The sequence below is a fragment of the Ranitomeya variabilis genome, chromosome 1 (genome assembly GCF_051348905.1).
Source record: "Ranitomeya variabilis isolate aRanVar5 chromosome 1, aRanVar5.hap1, whole genome shotgun sequence".
NCBI lineage: Eukaryota > Metazoa > Chordata > Amphibia > Anura > Dendrobatidae > Ranitomeya > Ranitomeya variabilis.
The window spans coordinates 221,235,063-221,257,217 of NC_135232.1; the positions used below are offsets into that span (position 1 = coordinate 221,235,063).

The 22,155-nt window shown below is 40.9% G+C and overlaps 1 protein-coding gene across 3 annotated transcripts in view; it reads right to left on the minus strand.

Annotated features, from left to right (window-relative positions):
- Positions 1 to 22,155, minus strand: part of IFT81 (intraflagellar transport 81) — a 230,547-nt gene that overhangs the window by 145,268 nt on the left and 63,124 nt on the right. For all 3 annotated transcript variants that reach the window (XM_077292909.1, XM_077292904.1, XM_077292913.1), the window contains exons 4-7: positions 15,500 to 15,680; positions 4,452 to 4,541; positions 1,713 to 1,778; positions 1,297 to 1,407 (exon numbers count right to left, since the gene is read on the minus strand). In XM_077292909.1, the coding sequence (XP_077149024.1) occupies positions 1,297 to 1,407; positions 1,713 to 1,778; positions 4,452 to 4,541; positions 15,500 to 15,680 (448 nt within the window). The remainder of the gene's footprint in view (positions 1 to 1,296; positions 1,408 to 1,712; positions 1,779 to 4,451; positions 4,542 to 15,499; positions 15,681 to 22,155) is intronic.

Consider the following 22,155-nt stretch of genomic DNA (forward strand, 5'->3'; position numbering starts at 1 on the left):
GTCAAACATTTAAGTGCTTCTTCACACCTACTTGTTTTTCATCTAATTCCACCCCACCTCTTATCTGATTGACAGCTCTGGTTTTAAGGCAAGAAGGATGGAAATAGATGGGAAACAAGTATGTGCGAAGATGCACTTAAATAGTTTGGTTAAGCCAGGGGTGCACTGAGCACCTGTACATAAAAGGGGTTGTCTGGTCCAAAATAAGTCTGCAGTCACTCGGGGATTCGCCAGTTTCTGTGCCAGGATCGGAGGGGTACAGATGTGTCATGCATACTCCTGGCCAGAGCCCGACTAGCATGGCCTCGCTCCAAACACTCCATACAAATGTATGGAGCGAGGCAGCGCCCATTAGTTGGGTTCCTGGCTCATAAACAGGTTACTACCCACAGCACACACTGCAGAGTGAATGCAGACTTATCATTTAGGAATGGACAACGCCTTTAATTTGAACAGTCATTCTGAGAGACAGAGTCCCTTTTGGACATTTTTTCTAGATGCCCAAATATGATAAGGTCTGCCTTGGAAATAAAAGTAGATTTGTGTTAGAATGGACTGAGTCATCTTTCTTCTCCTTGATATCCACATAGTAACTTCCTAGTGAGCTGTGGAGGGTAACTACTTATTCTACGTGTACAGAGGTTCCTATCCTAAAAAGAAGCTAAGCTACCATTATGGAAGACAAAAAGAGCAGCCAAGCCATACCCAAGGTTTGGTTTGTATAAAATGCTCATCCCTCAGATGGACAGTCTCCTTATGTTTCTTCTGATTTACATTGCTACTCCTATGGTGAATGATGACCTGAGAGTTGTACAGAATTAGGAAGGTACCTGATTCTCTGCTCCTGCTTCTGTTGAGTACACCTTCACTTGAGAAAGCAGGGATAATATCCATGCAAAACGCATGCTGGGGATGGGGATCTACTCATCCGATTGTTGACCTCTTGAGTCCTGCTCCATTACATGGTAAGATGTTATCATTGTATGCATATAGATCTCTTGACCATTGGTGGCACTTTTTTTTTTATAAATTATTGAAATCTTGTCAATTTGCATTTATCTATTTATACTGTGATATTCCACTGGTCAGTATGCCTTACACCCCCCCGGCTAATGGCTTATTCCCCTCACTGTGTTGGGAAGCTATAAGTGGAAGTTGACTCTGGGGTGCCAAATCTGTCTCTCTTGTTTACGTTTTTTTATAATCTCTGGCTATGTTGCTTCACAATAAAAAGTAATAGTTTTTTACCCGTTATACTCTGGTTTTTCTCCTGATTTATAAGAATTAGTAAGGTACCTGATTTCTCTGCTCCTGCTTCTGTTGAGTCAGAGAGTCTTCTCTTTCCTTTTCAATGCGCAGCTGACTTGCTATTTCAAGCATCCGCTGATGATTCTGAACGGTCTCCACCTACAGTAAATAATAAAGAGGTGCAAATGACTGTCACATTCTTAAGAAAACAAGTAGATGTATCATGTTTAACACTGGTCTCCCTTAGCATTTCCGTTTCATGCCTATTACTCCCAGCAGCTGACAAAGTTATTGGATTCAAGTTCCTTAAAAGCTTTGGCCTTCGGCCCAAGGAGATCCCCTTTCTCTCACTTGCATTTGTATCTTCATTAATAAACAGTAACATGCGGCTCCTAATCCGTGTTTGCATTCCCTAAGTCAAACGTTTTGACACTGAACTGTGACAATATCAAATGTATTCTCACCCTTTTTTTAAGGCGCTCAACTCTCTTCATTAGCTGATCCTTTTCCTCTTCCATTGCACTGATGTCCTAAACATGGCAGATAAATAATAATGTATAACATACATCGTTTTAGAACTTGCACAATTCAAAAGTTATATTCAGAAGTTAGCTAGCTAAAGAACTTAGCAGTGACATAACTATCACAGGTGAAGGGGCTGCAGTCGCATCCGGGGCATGGAGTCTTAGGCAGGTTTGCCAACCTATTAAAAAAAAAATTCTGTACACTTGGGACTCAAATTCACAGAAGGCCTAAAATATTTACAGACATTTGACACTCCCCCTAAATACCACACTCCCCAAAATACCACGCCCCCTAAAAATTAGAATAGGAGTGCTATCCGACAAAGAAAGGAATCTCAGAGAACGAAAATTATACCTGACCTGTGTGTTATGCATAGATAACCAATGTAGAATCAAATATTTAAATAAGAGTTTATCAATAAAAAGCAACAGAAGACACACCACATAGCCCTCCATACAGAATAATGGCCCCACATAGTCCTCCATACAGTATTATGGGCCCCATATATTGCTTCATACGGAATTATGGCTTCATATATTGCTACACACAGTATAATGGGCCCCAGATACTGCTCCATACAGAATAATGAACACTATATAATGCTCCATGCAGTATAATGGCCCCATCTATTGCTCCATACAAAATATTGGACCTATATGTTGCTACACACAGTATAATGGCCCCATATATAGCTCCATACAGAATATTGGACCTATATGTTCTACACACTGTATAATGGGATCCATATATTGCTCCATACAGAATAATGACCCCATATATTGCTAAACACAGTATAATGGGCCCCATATATTGCTCCATACAGAATAATGGCCCCATATATGGCTACACACAGTATAATGGACCTCATATAATGCTTCATACAGTATAATGGGTCCCCTATAATGCTCAATGCAATATAATATCCCCAAATATTGCCCCATACAGATAATGGCCCCACATATTGCTACACATAGTATAATGGGCCCCATATAATGATCCATACAGAATAATGGCCGCATATAATGCTCCATTCAGTATAATGGCCCCATATTATGCTCCATTCATGAAAAAAAATAATAATCTGTGATAGTTAGGAGTCCTGCTGGAGATTCTGAGACTGGAGATAAAAAATTTAAAATCTGGGCACAGAGCCGGAAATGTTGGTCCATTATAAGCATTAACTACAGTCACGGGCAGATTAAGAGTAGCCAGGGCCACAGGCAGTTTAGAAGGCATGGGCCCCCCAGCACCCGATGTATCATGTGACGTCACACAACTCCCTTTAATAGATCATGTGATAAGCCAAGTGATTAAGAGACAGGTGCTCTGGCGCACATCTGTAGACACAAAACATAGGAGATATCTGTGTGCTAGGAGCACTGCACACATTTTTTTCCTTTGTGTACAGCGCTATACATAACATAGCGCTATATATAATAGGGCATGGGCGGGACATTAATTTTCCCAAGGGGCCACATAAGAGGTCATGACTGTTATGGGGGGGCCGAACCAATAGGCTGAAATTAATTCTACTCAATATTAATATTAACATACTTTTTTATAATTATTATTTTTATATTAATATTACTTCAATAACTTAATATTGAGCAGAAGTAAGTATGCTGACATCCTCTATATACCGTATAGCCTATACACAGCCCCCACATATCCACTACATACAATACGAGCCCCCACATAGCCCCTATATACAGTATGAATCCCACATAGCTCCTAGATACAGTATGAGCCCCTACATAGCTTCGTGTATACAGTATTAACCCCTACATAACTCACTATACACAGTATGAAACCCTGCATAGCTCACCATATACAGTATGAGCCCCCACATAGCTCCCTATATGCAGTATGAGCCCTCACATAGCCGGCTATATAGTGTGAGCCCCCATATAACTCCTTATATAAAGTGAGCTCCCACATAGCTCCATATATACAATATGAGCCTGCACGTATACTTCTATATACAGTATGAGCCCCCACATAGCCTCCGTATATACAGTGAGTTCCACATAGCCCCTATATACAGTATGAGCCACCACATAGCTCTCTATATACGGTATGAGCCCCCGTATATCCTTCTATAAAGAGTATGAGCCCCCAAGTAGCTTCATATATACTGTGTGAGTCATCAAAAAGCCCCCTATATACAGCATGAGTCATCACATAGCCCCCTAAATACAGCATGAGCCATCACAAAGCCCCCTATATACATGCACACAGCACAACACATACTCCTTCCTGGTCCCAAGGGTGCTACGTCTTTTCTTGGCCGGCGCATACATGCTGACACGAGCACAATAACATAACCACGCCAGCTGATGACGTCAATGTGCAGGCACGGCACAGAAGAGGCGACAGAAGCTCCCCTATGCTGACACCCTGTATTGCTGGCAGCAGAGCTTCAGGAAAGCTCCCTGCCTGGGGATGTGTGCCATAATGGGTGCAATTTTGCCATGGGCACTCCCAAAGCCTCGGTCCGCAAATGGTAGCCCAGATTGCCCTTGTAGTGGTCCACTTATGACTACAGTGTCAAACTGATAAGAAACAAAGCGCCCCACTATAAAAGTTAAAGTGAAAAAAAAATCAGAAATGTTGAAGATAAAACGAGGTAGAAATTTTCATTCTAAGGATGAAAAACAAAAACACAAAGCTGGCATTACCCGTCTAATCTCTGCGGTAGAGAAGCCAGATGTTTTTAGCTGCTCACACTCCTTATGTACAGTTTTGAAGTTCTCCATCAGATCTTCATACTGTAAAGAAAAATACATACAGCTTACATCAGAAAACACTTCACATGCAAAGTAACCAGAGGGAAAAAAATTTAACTGGTATATGAGCAGGTTAATTAAATAGTCACTACAATAAATTTTACATAAATCATTTGTACAGGCAAATATTGAGAAACACTGTTATATATCTTTCAGAGAAAACATGCTTCTTTCGTCACTTATGATACACTTCTCTCTTCCTTGGCTCATCATTCACCTTGAAAATCTGCTTAAACCTGTCTTGGTCAGAACAAGATGGACTAAGCGCACTATGGTGTCAGATTAAAGCTTCATATTGAAGTCTATAGAAAGGGAAGTGTGAAGGAGTAAAGCGAGAACCGGTGAAAGAAGTATAGACACATACATGTTCTCTTGCTTTCTAGTAAGTGTTTATCTCACCACAGAGATACACTGTTCAGTACTGCTGTATAATGTCCTCCATGCTGCTGTTTTTGATTTTTGTGCAGCATAGAGACTTGGGAGCAGGAATAACCAATGTCTGTGTGTGTTGTGTTTGGGAGACATAACATCTAGTCTAAGACCACTAGCTCAGAAATAACTGAACATTAGATATTGAGCGAAGAGGAAAACTGGCAAAAAAGCAAGAAACAGGTTATAAAATGGGCAGAAATATTGATGTTGTTATGTTATTCCTGATATGCAAACAGAAAAGCTTCTTCTGATCAGTCACCTGAAATGACAGGTACACTTTAAGGTAATTTGAGTGTATGAAAATGAGGGCTTTTAAGTGATCGTGTATGACTAGGATCACTTCCAATCTTCACAATTTTAAATTCGGCATTGTTCAATGTGTGTTAAGTCATTTTTGGAAGTGGATCCGTCACATCTTCTATGTGAGGGCACAGAGGAGGAGATGAAAAGCTCTGAGATATATAGCTGTCTATGATATGACTGGCTATTTTCATATAAAAAGCTAATAAAACATAGCCAGTAAATCTTCCAGTCCCCACACACACTGCTGGCAGACACATTTCCATGTTTGAGTTTGTATACATGTAAAGCTGTCAATCACAATGTGTGGGTGAGAGAAAGGAGGACTCACAGGATTTTCAATAAGTCCTGGCTGAATTTCAACAGCACTTACTGTATTTTTCGGACTATAAGACGCACCCCAAATTTTCACATTCAAATCTCAGCAACGAGATCTCGTCCCAAGATCTCGGGACGAGATCTGAATCTGAGCATGCGACGGCCCCTGGCCCGGCGGCCATCGCAACATGGCAGCAATGGATGTGCGGGAGCCTCCGGGCTTTGACGAAATGCTAGTAAGAGCCCCACATGGAGCACAGAGAGCTGCTGCCACTGCTCCGGAGCACAGCCTGCCACCACCACACCACAGAGCCCCGACGCATCACCACAGCCACGGGATTGGTAATTATATTGCAACCATAAGATGCACCCCCATTTTCTAAAAAAAAAATTTGGGGAAAAAGTGCATCTTATGGTCCGAAAAATACGGTAAATTTAAAGAATTAACCAAAACATAAAAAAAAAAACAAAAAAACCTATATATCCCCAAGCTCAGCGTCTTGTCATGTATTACATACTACCCATAGAGGGAAGAGTATAGGAGACCTCATGGAGCTGCTTTACCCCATCACGACATCTTCCATACATACAAATCTGGCAAAAATTATGAGACTACCACATCAAAACCCTGTCATGGGCATCCCAATCTCCAGACCTGAACCCCATTGAAAACCTCTGGAATGTAATCAAGAGGATGATGGATAGTCACAAACCATCAAACAAAGAAGAACTGCTTAAATGTTTGCGCCAGAAGCAGTGTGATAGACTGGTGGAAAGCATGCCAAGACGCATGAAAGCTGTGATTAAAAATCATGGTTATTCCACAAAATATTGATTTCTGAACTCTTCCTGCCTGTGATATGATTGCGTGTCAACAATGGGTTGTCATGACAGCATGGGGTCAACTGATGACACACATGAATGTTATTCCTGACCTCCTTTGAAACCCTGCCTTTGGCTTCAAAGAAGACGGTGATTTCTGCTATATGCGGTCGCATCGCTGTATATAGCACAAATGGAAGATTGCAAAAAAATTAAAAACAGACACACGTGGTATTGCCGCATTCAGGAAAGTCCAATCTATCAAAATATAAAAACAATTAACCCAATCAGTAAACACTGTAAACTGAAAAAATAAAAGAATGACAAAATTATGTTTTTTTAGTCGCCACAATTTCACAAAAAAGGCTGTAACAAGTGATCAAAAAGTCATATCTATCCTAAAATGGTACTAATAAAAACGTCTCGCCCCGCAAAAAAAAATAAGCCATCACACAGCTCCATCGGCCGAAAAATAAAAATGTTACAGGTCTTGGAACATGGTGACAACCCCTAAATTTTTTTTTTTTGCAAATTTCTGACTTTTTTTCACCACTAAAATAATTTACAAAAACTGGACACATTAGGTATCAATGGCTCTGGGAAGATGGGGAGGAAAAAGCGGAAATGCAAAAATGGAGGGGTTAATATTAATTAACTTATGATTCTGTAGATGGTATTGTAGTCACTTGAATAGAGCTAAGTTGCTGCTGAGCTGCTACACTAGACACAGCCTGTGGCATTTTCCATGCAATCTATTTTGGTCAGAATTTATAAGTCAAAACCACAAGTGGAACCTACATACAGAAACTAATGAAAATATTAATATTTCTTTGATTCTGACACTCACTCCTCGCTTTCGCTTACAAATACAGAAGCAAAATACTGACATGGGAAAGTGTCCTATTGATGAGAATGGTAATGAATCTTCTGATTGCTGGAGGTCCCAGCTGCCAGGCCAATACCAATCACATATGGCATACAGTGTTGCTCACCATTATTGGCACCCCTTCATTTTTTTCATAGACTGTACAATATCTTCATAAATAAATGTACCAAAGTTATAGCCAAAGAGAAGAAAAAGCTGGGTAAGGCCGGGTTCAGATTTGCGTTCGGGGGCTTTGCGGAGGGCGGCGTATGTCCTCCGTTAAGCCCCGCCTACTTCTGCATGTGTCCTGCGTACCTATGCGGATGCTGAACGCTAATCTGAACTTAGCCTAAAAGGGCAAAATGGGCAATAGTAAGTACACGGTGCTATATAATATACCGGTAATGACTGCAATATATTAAGAGGATACAAATGTTAATGCGGATACAACTTTTAATGGGACAGCTTCTTTAAATTAAGTGCTATTTGGTTTCCTATAAAACCTGAATGCAGAATGTGTGCATGTCTGATAAACAATAAGGCACTGTAAGCTATACAGAAAAGAAATGATGTGATAATATATTTCCTATGCTACTCAACAGAATGTAGTATTACCATGTACTGTTGATCCAAAGAACTGTAAATACAAGGATTTAATAAAATCACAATAACAAAAGTATAACTTCCATCCATAAATCTGGAACATAATTTTGTCTGATATAAATATGAGTTCTGAGGAGGTTCGTGGCATTTAACTACATCTTGTACTAGGCAATTGTGCTTGAGATTGCCATGTAAACAGCACGCCAGGCAGTGTTCCAGGGATCTCGATAACATTCTGCAGATGAGAAAATTGAGAAAAACGCTCCAAATTCATTTCCTGGTAAATATAAGTCATCAGGAGAAAGGCTGCTGAGCCAGTTATTAATGTGTGTAATTGCAAAAGCACGGAAGAGAGAAACACGTATTAACACAATTGTCGGGGATCGGGACTAATTTGTTCTGAATTATATATGTATGATGTCACGTTAGCCTGTACCATTATTCCATATTGATCCACTTAATTTCTCTGTATATATTTGGCAATATTTCTGCAGTTGGAAGCCAACAATAAATCGACTCAATAATGCTAATTATGGTAAACTGCATATTTAAAATCTGTGCTATAACCTGGAAGTGAGCAGGAAAACATTCTGCTCAGCACAGTCTGTTATTTCACAGTGCATATCTGATAGAGGACCCTTGTGGTGGTGAGTAGGCGTAGGGAGGTGGATGAGTGATACAATTCCTATCCATCACAGGCTGTACTTTCTGTCCACTGTAGAACATGTTCCTGTTGCTTTTAAAGACCAGGTATACAGAAACTTTTCCTTTAGATTAACCCTGAGCGCCAGCTGTGTCATTTCATTTTCCCTTGCCTATACTGTTCAACCCAGTATATACTTAACATTATAAAAGCTGACTAGTTTAGGGATAAATTATATATACACACACACAGTACAGACCAAAAGTTTGTACACACCTTCTCATTTAAAGATTCTTCTGTATTTTCATGACTATTAAAATTGTAAATTCACACTGAGTGCATCAAAACTATGAATTAACACATGTGGAATTATATACTTAACAAAAAAGTGTGAAACAACCGAAAATAAGTCTTATATTCTAGGTTCTTCAAAGTAGCCACCTTTTGCTTTGATGACTACTTTGCACACTCTTGGCATTGTCTTGATGAGCTTCAAGAGGTAGTCACCGGGAATGGTTTTCACTTCACAGGTGTGCCCTGTCAGGTTTAATAAGTGGGATTTCTTGCCTTATAAATGAGGTTGGGACCATCACTTGTGGTGTGCAGATGTCTGGTGGATACACAGCTGATAGTCCTACTGAATAGACTGTTAGAATTTGTATTATGGCAAGAAAAAAGCAGCTAAGTAAAGAAAAACAAGTGGCCATCATTACTTTAAGAAATGAAGGTCAGTCTACAATCAACATCAACAATCTTCTTACACCTCTCAGCTGAAATTTTAGACCACTCTTCTTTTGTAATCTGCTCCAGGTCTCTTATATTTGAAGGTTGCCTTCTCCCAACAGCAATTTTAATATTTCTCCACAGTTGTTTAGTAATGTAGACCCAGACCCGTTGCTGGAGACTTCTGAACTCTCCAGTGCTTTGTTTTCATCCATTTCTGGGGGCTTCTTGAAGTATCTTTGGAGTCATTGTCCTGCTGGCAGACCCATAACCTAGGACACAAACAGCTTTCTGACACTCCGTAATACATAGCAACCCAAAATCCTTTGGTAATCTTCAAATTTAATGATGCCTTGCACGCAGTCAAGGCCACCAGTGCCAGAGGCAGCAAAGCAACCCCAAAACATCTTTGAAACTTCACCATATTTGACTCTAGGTACTTGTTTTCTGTGTCAGAAGTGAGGAGGTCCTCCTGTGTCTCCTGCCATTGCATTTCATTTCATTCAAATGTCAACAATGTCAACAGATAGCTTGCGCTGACACTGATGTACCCTGAGCCTGCAGGATAGCTTGAATTTCTTTGAAAATTGATTGGGGCTGCTTATCCATCATCCGGACTTTCCTGTGTTGCAACCTTTCATCAATTTTTCTTTGCCATCCACGTCCAGGAAGATTAGCTAACATGGGTTGTAAATTTCTTTCTTTTACTGCAGACCATGGACGAAGGAACATCAAGATATCTGGAGATGAACTTGTAACCTTGAAATTGTTAAGGCTAGGTTCACATTGTGTTAGTGGGTGATCGCTAACGGACAGCGTTGCACGGCGAAAATGTCGCAATTAACGCCGTGCAACGGGTCCGTTAGCGCACCCATTGACAGCAATGTAAATTTCGCCTGCAGTGCATCACTAGCGCGTGCCTTTTTCGGCTCGCGCTAGTGATGTGCCGTTTTTCTGTGACGCGCCTCGGACGCTGCTTGCAGCGTCCGCGGCGCGCCCGAGGTCCGTTCCCCGCTCTCGCAGATCGGGGATCTGCGAGAGCGGGGACGTGAACGCGACCCCTGAACGCGGCCCCTAAATAAACATTGCGTTAGCGCAATCCGCTAGCGCTAGCGCTAAATGGATTGCCCTAACGCAATGTGAACCTAGCCTAATATATTTCAACAATTTTGGTTCTCAAGTTTTCTTACAGTTCTCTTCGGCGCTTTCTGTTCTCCATGCTTAGTGTGGCAGACACAGACAAACAATGCAAAGATGGAGTCAAATTCTCCTCTTTTTACCTGGTTTCAGGTGTAATTTTCATATTGCCCGCACCTGTTAATTACCAAAGATGAGTTTGAACTAGCATCACATGCTTGAAACAAAGTTGCTTACCCACCACTTTGGAAAGGTGCCAACAATTTTTGTCCTGTCCATTTTTGGGGTTTTGTGTGAAACCATGTACAATTTGCCCATTTCCCTCTGTTTTTTTTTTTGTGCTGTTCCAAAAGTGGAGTGGTGTGAAGGGTACAGTGGTGTGCCTATTTGGGTTGGTATTCATAATAATTGGACTCTAACACTTACAAGATCAGTACCTGGCATGGTAGTCTTTGTATGATCCTGGTTCATTGAGGCTGGTGCATATGGTTTCATTTTTATTTTTTCCTTACTTATGCCATCATATACTTGGATTGGATATTATTATTGATATTAATTATATAATATTACACCTTGTTGCACTTTATTTATCATTTGTGGTTGTATATTTAAATCCATCATATACCTTTTACATGCAGCTGTCTACCTGGATCAATTTCTACATTAAATACTATACTAAATAATTCTTATATAAAATATTTCCGATCTTTACATAATGTTCATGAATGAAATTTATCCCTCCATGTGATATTTCATCTTGCCTACCCTGCTCCCCTCATACATATATATGTATTCATATATATTCTTATAGGTTGTTTTTTTAATCATGTGCTTTAATTATGCTTTTTTTTGTTATAGATAAAAATTATTATGTATACCTTGCTTCGAATACAATACTTTGGGCATAAATTATTAAACAGCATGTATACTTGGATAAGAATACAGGAATTAACCAGAGCCAGCATGGGTTTGTACAAACAAGTCGTGCCAGACTTTTCCATTTACCTTCTATGATGGAATCACTAACTGGGTGGATCAGGAAAATGCGGTAGAGATATTAGATCTGAACTTCAGCAAAGCATTTGATAAAGTATCTCATATTATACTTATTGAAAAAATTACCAAGTATGAGATTAACAAGGCTACGGTTAGGTAGATTCATAAATGGCTCAGTGATTGTACTCAAAGAGCGGTAATAAATAGTTGCACATCCAATTGAAGAGTGTTCCAAGTGGGGTAGCACAAGGCTCTGTCCTGACCCCTGTGTTGTGCAACATTTTTATATATGATCTCGTTAAGAGAACTGAAAGTAAACTAATCAAATTTGCAGACGAGGCAAAGCTAGGAGGCATAGCTAACACTAGAGAAGACAGAAAGGATTCAGAAGAATCTAGACAGCTTCAACAATGGATAGCGACTAATAAAATGATATTTAACGGAGAAATGCAAGATTCTACATTAAGGCAAGAAAAACGACAGAATGGGAGGAAGAGACCTAAGCAATAGCACATGTGCAAATGACTTGGGTATACTAATAGATCACAGACTGCACATGAGTCAACAGAGTGATGCAGAAGCAAAAAAGGCAAACATATTTCTAGGATGTATTAAGAGATGCATAGAGTCTAGAACACGTGAAGTAATTATTCCCCTCTACTCCTCCTTAGGCAGGTCTCATCTGGAATACTATGTCCAATTCTGAGCAGTATATTGTTCAAATTAGTTTTACATATTTACCTTTTATTTTTTTCTGCAAAATTCACAGCAATTTTACTACATGCGAAAATTACCTAAAGCTTTGTTGATGTAAATTACAGTTCTGCTCCGATTTGTTTTAACAGGAATTATAAAGTAACGAATTGACTTATAATGGATTAATCAGACACAGCAGAATGGCTGCCCGACAGGGCAAGAGTAACCTGACGCCAGTGTTAGCAGCTTGAGTAATAGTAATTGAGTAATTTATTATAAGATTTGTTATGGATTTATCTACAGATTTCATGCAATGACAAGTGACCAACTTAATGCTGACAAATGAGAAAATTCACATAGTTATTCCAAATGACTAAGTTCTTGCAAGTTCCTAGATTTCACTTTCTAGCTTCACGCTTTTTGGCAAACATTACAAGGACTAAACAAAATGATAAAGCAAAGAAACTATTTAAACATTCAAAAATCAAATCATTTTATCTAGGTGTAAGTGAAAATGACACCGGAACTGTCTTCAGTCACTCTGATATGATGCATTTACTAGAACAATCTTTCTGTGGTTATACCTTATTCCTGTATTATCTTGGGGGTCAGTAAGGGGAATCGTATGACTGCCTTGATGCCGCTGCTGATATCCCTGTTCTGGCCAAAAGGATATGTGAACTCTGCATCCTATGACTGACCACAGCACAATTGGTTGCAGCAGTCATGTTTGTTTGGACAGGATTTAAAAAGACTGGGGAGGAACTGGAGGAGTGCTAGAACAGTGGTGGAGATCCCTAATATCTTATTAGTATATTGTTTCATCAAAAATAATTTGCTTAAAGGGAACCTGTCAGTAGATTTTGCCGCTATAGGATGTGGCCACTGCCTTTCAGGGCTTATCTACACCATTCTATAATGCTATAGATAAGCCCCCAGTCCAACCTGCAAAGTGAAGAAGAATAAGTTATATTATACTCACCCGGGGGGCCGTCCGGGTCCGGCGCCTCCCATCTTCTTGTGACGCCGCCCTCCTGCTTCTTCATCGCTCCCCGGCATCGGCGCTCCTGCGCAGGCGTACTTCTCTGCCCTGTTGAGGGCAGAGCTAAGTACTGCAATGCGCAGGCGCCTGCGCACTGCAGTACTTAACTCTGCCCTCAACAGGGCAGAGAAGTACGCCTGCGCAGGAGTGCCGATGCCGGGGAGCAATAAAGAAGCAGGAGGGCGGCGTCGCAAGAAGATGGGAGGTGCTGGACCCAGACCTGCGACACCCATCGGACCGGACCGCCCCCCTGGGTGAGTATAATAAAACTTTTTTTTTTTCACTTCCAGGTCGGACCTGGGGCTTATCTACAGCGTTATAGAATGCTGTAGATAAGCCCTAAAAAGCAGTGGCCGCACCTTATAGCGGCAAAATCTGCTGACGGTTGCCTTTAATTTGGCTTCTACAGCCTGTAAGAAATAAAGAAAAGTACATAGCAGACTGCGAACAAGTTAATAGCTAAATCCGTCAAAGATGTCAATTCCTATGACTCCCCTAACTGACCATCAAGATAATACATCAGTAAAATATCAACACAGTAGGACTGTTCCAGTAAATACATTGTATCAGAATGACTGAAGACAGCCCCTACACCTAGATATGTATTTATGACATATTTGTCTCCCATTACATCCAGTCTTCCTATAATTAATATAAATATAAAATGATTTGCTCTTTGAATGGTTAAATATTTCCTTTGCCTTGTCATTTTGTTTAGTGCTTGTAATGTTTGCCAAAAAAAAGTGTGAAGCTAGAAAGTCAAATCTGGGAACTTGCAAGAACTTAGTCATTTAGAATAACCATGTGAATTTGCCTCAATTGCAACCATGAAATGGTCACTTGTCATTGCATGAAATCTGTAGATAAATCCGTAACAAATCATATAATAAAACTATTACTCAAGCTGCAAACACTGGCGTCATGGTTCACTTCTCTCAGGTTTCTGTTGCCCTGTCGGGCAGCCATTCAGCTGTGTCTGATGGATCCATTATAAGTCAATACGGTACATTAGAATTCATTATAAAACAAATAAAAGCAGAACGGTCATTTCCATCAACAAAGCTTTGGGCAATGCTCACACAAAGTAAAATTGTTGTGGATCATGCTGCCAATTTTGATGGCGAAAAATAAAGGTAAAATTAAAACACTATAATCACTTTCCCATGGAAATCTATGGCTCACTTGCCTGGTTCTGTCACAATCAACTCGTCCTACTGAGTTGATGTTCTGTTGTGAACGCTGCAATCTGTGATTGGCCTTCATAGGGAATCATCATTAAGGTGTGTACAAAGCAGAAGGGAAGTGGAGATTTTTCTTTAAAAATATCCTGCAAAATCTGCAACAATTGGGAGTCTATTGTGGATTTTGAATTAAGATTTTTCCCACTGAACTCAATGGAACAAATCTGCAACAAAACTTTCAGCAGAAAGAATTGAAATGCTGCACATTTTAAACCTGCATAGCATGTCACTCTATGCTTAATATTATTGATTCTTTTTTTAAACAGTGGTTAGCCTCAGATTGATGATTTGTCTAAATATGTTCTAGCAGAAAAAACCCTAGTGTGTCTCGAAAGGGCCCGACTTTCCAGCAAAGTCAGGCCTGAACTTCCAGTCTAACAAAACCAAAGAAAAGATAATGTGTTAATATACCCTAATGAAAATAAATACGTAAAAAAGCAAGTGTAGTAATCTGCAGCAGTGCCAGATTAGTGTACAGAGCGAGAGCAGTCCCCATGGGTTGTGGTACCCGCTCTGTCTGACAGTCTGTAGGCGTCAGATGCTCCTGACCCATTAAGAGGCGCACGCCTCTTCATGAATCAGGAGCATCTGATGCGTCCCCTCCGCCTCTGTGTGCCACATAGGGTACACCACAGCTCGTCTTGAATTAGACAAGCTGTCGTATCATGCTACCGTCCCGCCCAGCTCCTCATATTTTGGAAACATCAAAACTTACAACCCCAGATTGTGCCAAAATTTTGCAACTTTCCAAATTAATTTAAGACAGAATTCTTTCAAAATTGCTTTGCCGAATCAGGGCCTTAATCCTAGTGCGTCTGGATTCTGAGACCCCAGCAACTAGTATAGCAAAGGGGCAGATGCACTTAGTTGACTACTATACCTCTGCTTAACTTTTCTTGGAAAATAAAGTGAGTGGTGTACAGGCTCATAAAAAAATCATAGAAATTGTTGAGACTGTCTGGCTTTTAATTTTACGATCAGTGGGGGAATCTCCGCACATTAATCTCTACTTATTAAAACATCTGACATGTCAGAAATTGTAGGAAATTATAGGTGCACTCTAAAGTCGGAGATTTTTACATCAGTTCCCACAAAGCCTCCAAAAAATCGAAGTCACCTTACCTGCTTGTATGTCTCAAAAACAATGTCATCCTGAAGAAACTCTGCAGGAACTTCCATTTTAACCAGAAACCGGGCCAAATAAGCTCTCTTCTTTAACTCATTTGTCTTCTGGAGAAGCCAGTATAATACTGGGTGAATAACAGGTTTACTTCCAACGACCAGACCCTGGCGAAACGTGCTCCTATGAATAAAAGCAATTAAAGATTATTACATAAAATAGATGCAAATAAATTCCATTAAAGACTATAAAGTTGATGGCATTTATGTGCTTAAAACAAACTAGTGCTATATTTCTAGCTGTGACACAATAGTTGTACATTTCATTAGTACATTAGCATTTGACAAGATCATTTGGTTTAAACAAATTAAGATGAACCATATGACTTGGAAAACAGCACAGGTGATTTATTAAGAGGTTTTACACTTTAAACAATTTATTCTCTACAGGCATGTTCTAATAAAAAAAAAATACCAAAACGAGACATGTCCCCTGCCACTCCGCTCACATTGGACTTTGTTGACTTAACTGCAGTGGTGATCTTACAGTTACAGCAAGTGACCACTGCATCCACTCACTGTGCTCTGCAATCCCGTCAAGGTAGATGGCACAACAGCATTGACCCGTTGACTGGCGGTCCAAGGCTGTAGTTATGACATCATTGCTGCAACTAGGGCAGAAGATTAGGTGCAACGCAGTAGCAGTCGGAGTGAGTAGGGATAATTTCATAAAAAAAATTTATCAGAGCATACATCTAATATATAAAGCTGAATGTGTGTATGTATGTGTGTGTGTATGTCCGGGATTGGCATCTGAACCGTCGCAGCTACAGGCACAAAATTTTGCACAGTCACACGTCTGGACCCTGAGAGCATCAAAGCTATGTTGTGAGGTGAAATGTTAACCCCGCGCTTTCCAATTCACCAAACAATTTTGCCTCTATCTACATAATGGGGAAAAAGTGAAAGGAAAAGTGTTGGAGGGGTCGCAGCTACAGGCACAAAATTTTGCACAGTCACACGTCTGGACCCCGAGAGCGTCATAGGCTATGTTGTGAGGTGAAATTTTAACCCCGTGCTTTCCAATTCACCAAACAATTTTGCCCCTATCTACATAATGGGGAAAAAGTGAAAGGAAAAGTGTTGGAGGCGTCGCAGCTACAGGCACAAAATTTTGCACAGTCACACGTCTGGACCCTGAGAGCGTCAAAGCTATGTTGTGAGGTGAAATTTTAACCCCGCGCTTTCCAATTCACCAAACAATTTTGCCCCTATCTACATAATGGGGAAAAAGTGAAAGGAAAAGTGTTGGAGGCGTCGCAGCTACAGGCACAAAATTTTGCACAGTCACACGTCTGGACCCTGAGAGCGTCAAAGCTATGTTGTGAGGTGAAATTTTAACCCCGCGCTTTCCAATTCACCAAACAATTTTGCCCCTATCTACATAATGGGGAAAAAATGAAAGGAAAAGTGTTGGAGGCAAATTAACAGCTGCCAGATGTGAACAAGGGGGACTTAACCCCTTCACCCCCAAGGGTGGTTTGCACGTTATGGACCGGGCCAATTTTTACAATTCTGACCACTGTCCCTTTATGAGGTTATAACTCTGGAACGCTTCAACGGGTCCTGGTGATTCTGACATTGTTTTCTCGTGACATATTATACTTCATGATAGTGGTAAAATTTATTTGATATTACCTGCGTTTATTTGTGAAAAAAATGGAAATTTGGCAAAAATTTTGAAAATTTCGCAATTTTCCAAATTTGAATTTTTATGCAATTAAATCACAGTGATATGTCACACAAAATACTTAATAAGTAACATTTCCCACATGTCTACTTTACATCAGCACCATTTTGGAACCAAAATTTTTTTTTGTTAGGGAGTTATAAGGGTTAAAAGTTGACCAGCAATTTCTCATTTTTACAACACCATTTTTTTTTAGGGACCACATCTCATTTGAAGTCATTTTGAGGGGTCTATATGATAGAAAATACCCAAGTGTGACACCATTCTAAAAACTGCACCCCTCAATGTGCTCAAAACCACATTCAAAAAGTTTATTAACCCTTCAGGTGTTTCACAGGAATTTTTGGAATGTTTAAATAAAAATGAACATTTAACTTTTTTTCACACAAAATTTACTTCAGCTCCAATTTGTTTTATTTTACCAAGGGTAACAGGACAAATTGTATAACATCTTTTGGGGTCCATTTTTTCCTGAGTACGCCGATACTCCATATGTAGGGGTAAACCACTGTTTGGGCGCATGACAGAGCTCGGAAGCGAAGGAGCGCCATTTGACTTTTCAATGCAAAATTGACTGGAATTGAGATGGGACGCCATGTTGCGTTTGGAGAGCCACTGATGTGCCTAAACATTGAAACCCCCCACAAGTGACACCATTTTGGAAAGTAGACCCCCTAAGGAACTTATCTAGATGTGTGGTGAGCACTTTGACCCACCAAGTGCTTCACAGAAGTTTATAATGCAGAACCGTAAAAATAAAAAATCATATTTTTTCACAAAAATGATCTTTTCGCCCCCAATTTTTTATTTTCCCAAGGGTAAGAGAAGAAATTGGACCCCAAAAGTTGTTGTACAATTTGTCCTGAGTACGCTGATACCCCATATGTGGGGGTAAACCACTGTTTGGGCGCATGGGAGAGCTCGGAAGGGAAGGAGCGCCATTTGACTTTTCACTGCAAAATTGACAGGAATTGAGATGGGACGCCATGTTGCGTTTGGAGAGCCACTGATGTGCCTAAACATTGAAACACAATGACATCATTTTGGAAAGTAGACCCCCTAAGGAACTTATCTAGATGTGTGGTGAGCACTTTGACCCACCAAGTGCTTCACAGAAGTTTATAATGCAGAACAGTAAAAATAAAAAATCATATTTTTTCACAAAAATGATCTTTTCGCCCCCAATTTTTTATTTTCCCAAGGGTAAGAGAAGAAATTGGACCCCAAAAGTTGTTGCACAATTTGTCCTGAGTACGCTGATACCCCATATGTGGGGGTAAACCACTGTTTGGGCGCATGGGAGAGCTCGGAAGGGAAGAAGAGCCATTTGACTTTTCACTGCAAAATTGACAGGAATTGAGATGGGACGCCATGTTGCGTTTGGAGAGCCACTGATGTGCCTAAACATTGAAGCCCCCCCACAAGTGACACCATTTTGGAAAGTAGACCCCCTAAGGAACTTATCTAGAGCTGTGGTGAGCACTTTGACCCACCAAGTGCTTCACAGAAGTTTATAATGCAGAGCCGTAAAAATAAAACAAAATTTTTTTCCCACAAAAATTATTTTTTAGCCCCCAGTTTTGTATTTTCCCAAGGGTAACAGGAGAAATTGGACCCCAATAGTTGTTGTCTAATTTGTCCTGAGTACGCCGATACCCCATATGTGGGGGGGAACCACCGTTTGGGCGCATGGGAGGGCTCGGAAGGGATGGAGCACCATTTGGAATGCAGACTTAGATGGAATGGTCTGCAGGCGTCACATTGCGTTTGCAGAGCCCCTAATGTACCTAAACAGTAAAACCCCCCCACAAGTGACACCATTTTGGAAAGTAGACCCCCTAAGGAACTCATCTAGATGTGTTGTGAGAGCTTTCAACCCCCAAGTGTTTCACTACAGTTTATAACGCAGAGCCGTGCAAATAAAAAATATTTTTTTTCCACAAAAATTATTTTTTAGCCCCCAGTTTTGTATTTTTCCAAGGGTAACAGGAGAAATTGGACCCAATATATTGTTGTCCAATTTGTCCTGAGTACGCTGATACCTGATATCTGGGGGTGAACCACCGTTTGAGCGCATGGCAGAGCTCGGAAGGGAAGGATCATCATTTGCAATGCAGACTTAGATGGATTGGTCTACAGGCGTCACATTGCGTTTGCAGAGCCCCTAATGTACCTAAACAGTATAAACCCCCCACAAGTGACCCAATATTGGAAACTAGACCCCCCAAGGAACTTATCTAGTTGTGTTGTGAGAACTTTGAACCCCCAAGCGTTTCACTACAGTTTAGAACGCAGAGCCGTGAAGATAAAAAAAATAAAAAATTTCCACCAAAAATTATTTTTTAGCCCCCAGTTTTGTATTTTCCCAATGGTAACAGGAGAAATTGGACCCCAAAAGTTGTTGTCCAATTTGTCTTGAGTACGCTGATACCCCATATGTGGGGGGGAACCACCGTTTGGGCGCATGGGAGGGCTCGGAAAGGAAGGAGCGCCATTTGGAATGCAGACTTAGATGGAATGGTCTGCAGGCGTCACATTGCGTTTGCAGAGCCCCTAATGTACCTAAACAGTAAAACCCCCCCACAAGTGACACCATTTTGGAAAGTAGAACCCCTAAGGATCTCATCTAGATGTGTTGTGAGAGCTTTGAACCCCCAAGTGTTTCACTACAGTTTATAACGCAGATCCATGCAAATAAAACATTTTTTTTTTCCACAAAAATTATTTTTTAGCCCCTAGTTTTGTATTTTCCCAAGGGTAACAGGAGAAATTGGACCCCAAAAGTTGTTCTCCAATGTGTTCCGAGTTCGCTGATACCCCATATGTTGGGGTAAACCCCTGTTTGGGCGCACGGGAGAGCTTGGAAGGGAAGAAGCACTGTTTTACTTTTTCAACGCAGAATTGGCTGGAATTGAAATCGGACGCCATGTCACGTTTGGAGAGCTCCTGATGTGCCTAAACAGTGGAAACCCCCCAATTATAACTGAAACCCTAATCCAAACACACCCCTAACCCTAATCCCAACGGTAACCCTAACCACACCTCTAACCCAGACACACCCCTAACCCTAATCCCAACCCTAATCCCAACCGTAAATGTAATCCAAACCCTAACCCTAACTTTAGCCCCAACTCTAGTCCTAACTCTAGCCCTAACCCTAGCCCTAGCCCTAACCCTAATGGGAAAATGGAAATAAATACATTTTTTACATTTTTTTAATTTTTCCCTAACTAAGCGGGTGATGAAGGGGGGTTTGATTTACTTTTATAGCGAGTTATTTAGCGGATTTTTATGATTGGCAGCCATCACACATGAAAGACGCTTTTTATTGCAAAAAATATTTTTTGCGTTACCACATTTTGAGAGCTATAATTTTTCCATATTTGAGACCACAGAGTCATGTGAGGTCTTGTTTTTTGTGGGACGAGTTGACGTTTTTATTGGTAACATGTTCGGGCACGGGATATTTTTTTGATCGCTTTTTATTCCGATTTTTGTGAGGCAGAATGACCAAAAACCAGCTATTCATGAATTTCTTTTGGGGGAGGCGTTTATACCGTTCCGCGTTTGGTAAAATTGATAAAGCAGTTTTATTCTTCGGGTCAGTACGATTACAGCGATATCTCATTTATATAATTTTTTCTTGTTTTGGCGCTTTTATACGATAAAAACTATTTTATAGAAAAAATAATTATTTTGGCATCGCTTTATTCTGAGGACTATAACTTTTTTATTTTTTTGCATATGATGGTGTATGGTGGCTCGTTTTTTGCGGGACAAGATGACGTTTTCAGCGGTACCATGGTTATTTATATCAGTCTTTTTGATCGCGTGTTATTCCACTTTTTGTTTGGCGGTATGAGAATAAAGCGTTGTTTTTTGCCTCGTTTTTTTTTTTTTTTTTTTACAGTGTTCACTGAAGGGGTTAACTAGTGATATAGTTTTATAGGTGGGGTCGTTACGGACGTGGCGATACTAAATATGTGTACTTTTATTGTTTGATTTTTTTTTATTTAGATAAAGAAATGTATTTATGGGAATAATATTTTTTTTTTATTTATTTATTTAGGAATTTTTTTTTTTTATTTTTTTTTTTTTTACACATGTGGACATTTTTTTTTAACTTTTTTACTTTGTCCCAGGGGGGGACATTACAGATCATTGATCTGGCAGTGTGCATAGCACTCTGCCAGATCTGCGATCTGCTGTGCAGGGCTGCAGGCTTACCAAGTGTCTGCTCTGAGCAGGCACTCGGTAAGCCACCTCCCTCCCTGCAGGACCCGGATGCCGCGGCCATCTTGGATCCGGGACCTGCGGCGAGGAGGGAGGTAGGAGACCCTCGGAGCAACGCGATCACATCGCGTTGCTCCGGGGGTCTCAGGGAAGCCCGCAGGGAGCCCCCTCCCTGCGCGATGCTTCCCTATACCGCCGGCACACCGCGATCATGTTTGATCGCGGTGTGCCGGGGGTTAATGTGCCGGGGGCGGTCCGTGACCGCTCCTGGCACATAGTGCCGGATGTCAGCTGCGATAGTCAGCTGACACCCGGCCGCGATCGGCCGCGCTCCCCCCGTGAGCGCGGCCGATCGCGTATGACGTACTATTCCGTCCTTGGGAAGTAGGGCCCACCCCACATGGACGGAATAGTACGTCTAATGACAGAAAGGGGTTAAAGAATGAGAGCGATGGCGCCAAAGAGTATATACTGTACAGTTGCTAAGGTGGGGCCCCGACATGGGATAATCACCACACCACCACGGGGATATGAACACACACACAAAATGCGCCACACACTACCACGTGCTCGAACACATATACCACCCTCAGCACACATTTCACCACACATACACCAACCTCGCCACATAAAAGTTGAAACACAAAAGTCGCCGCTCAAAACTCGCCATGCGCAA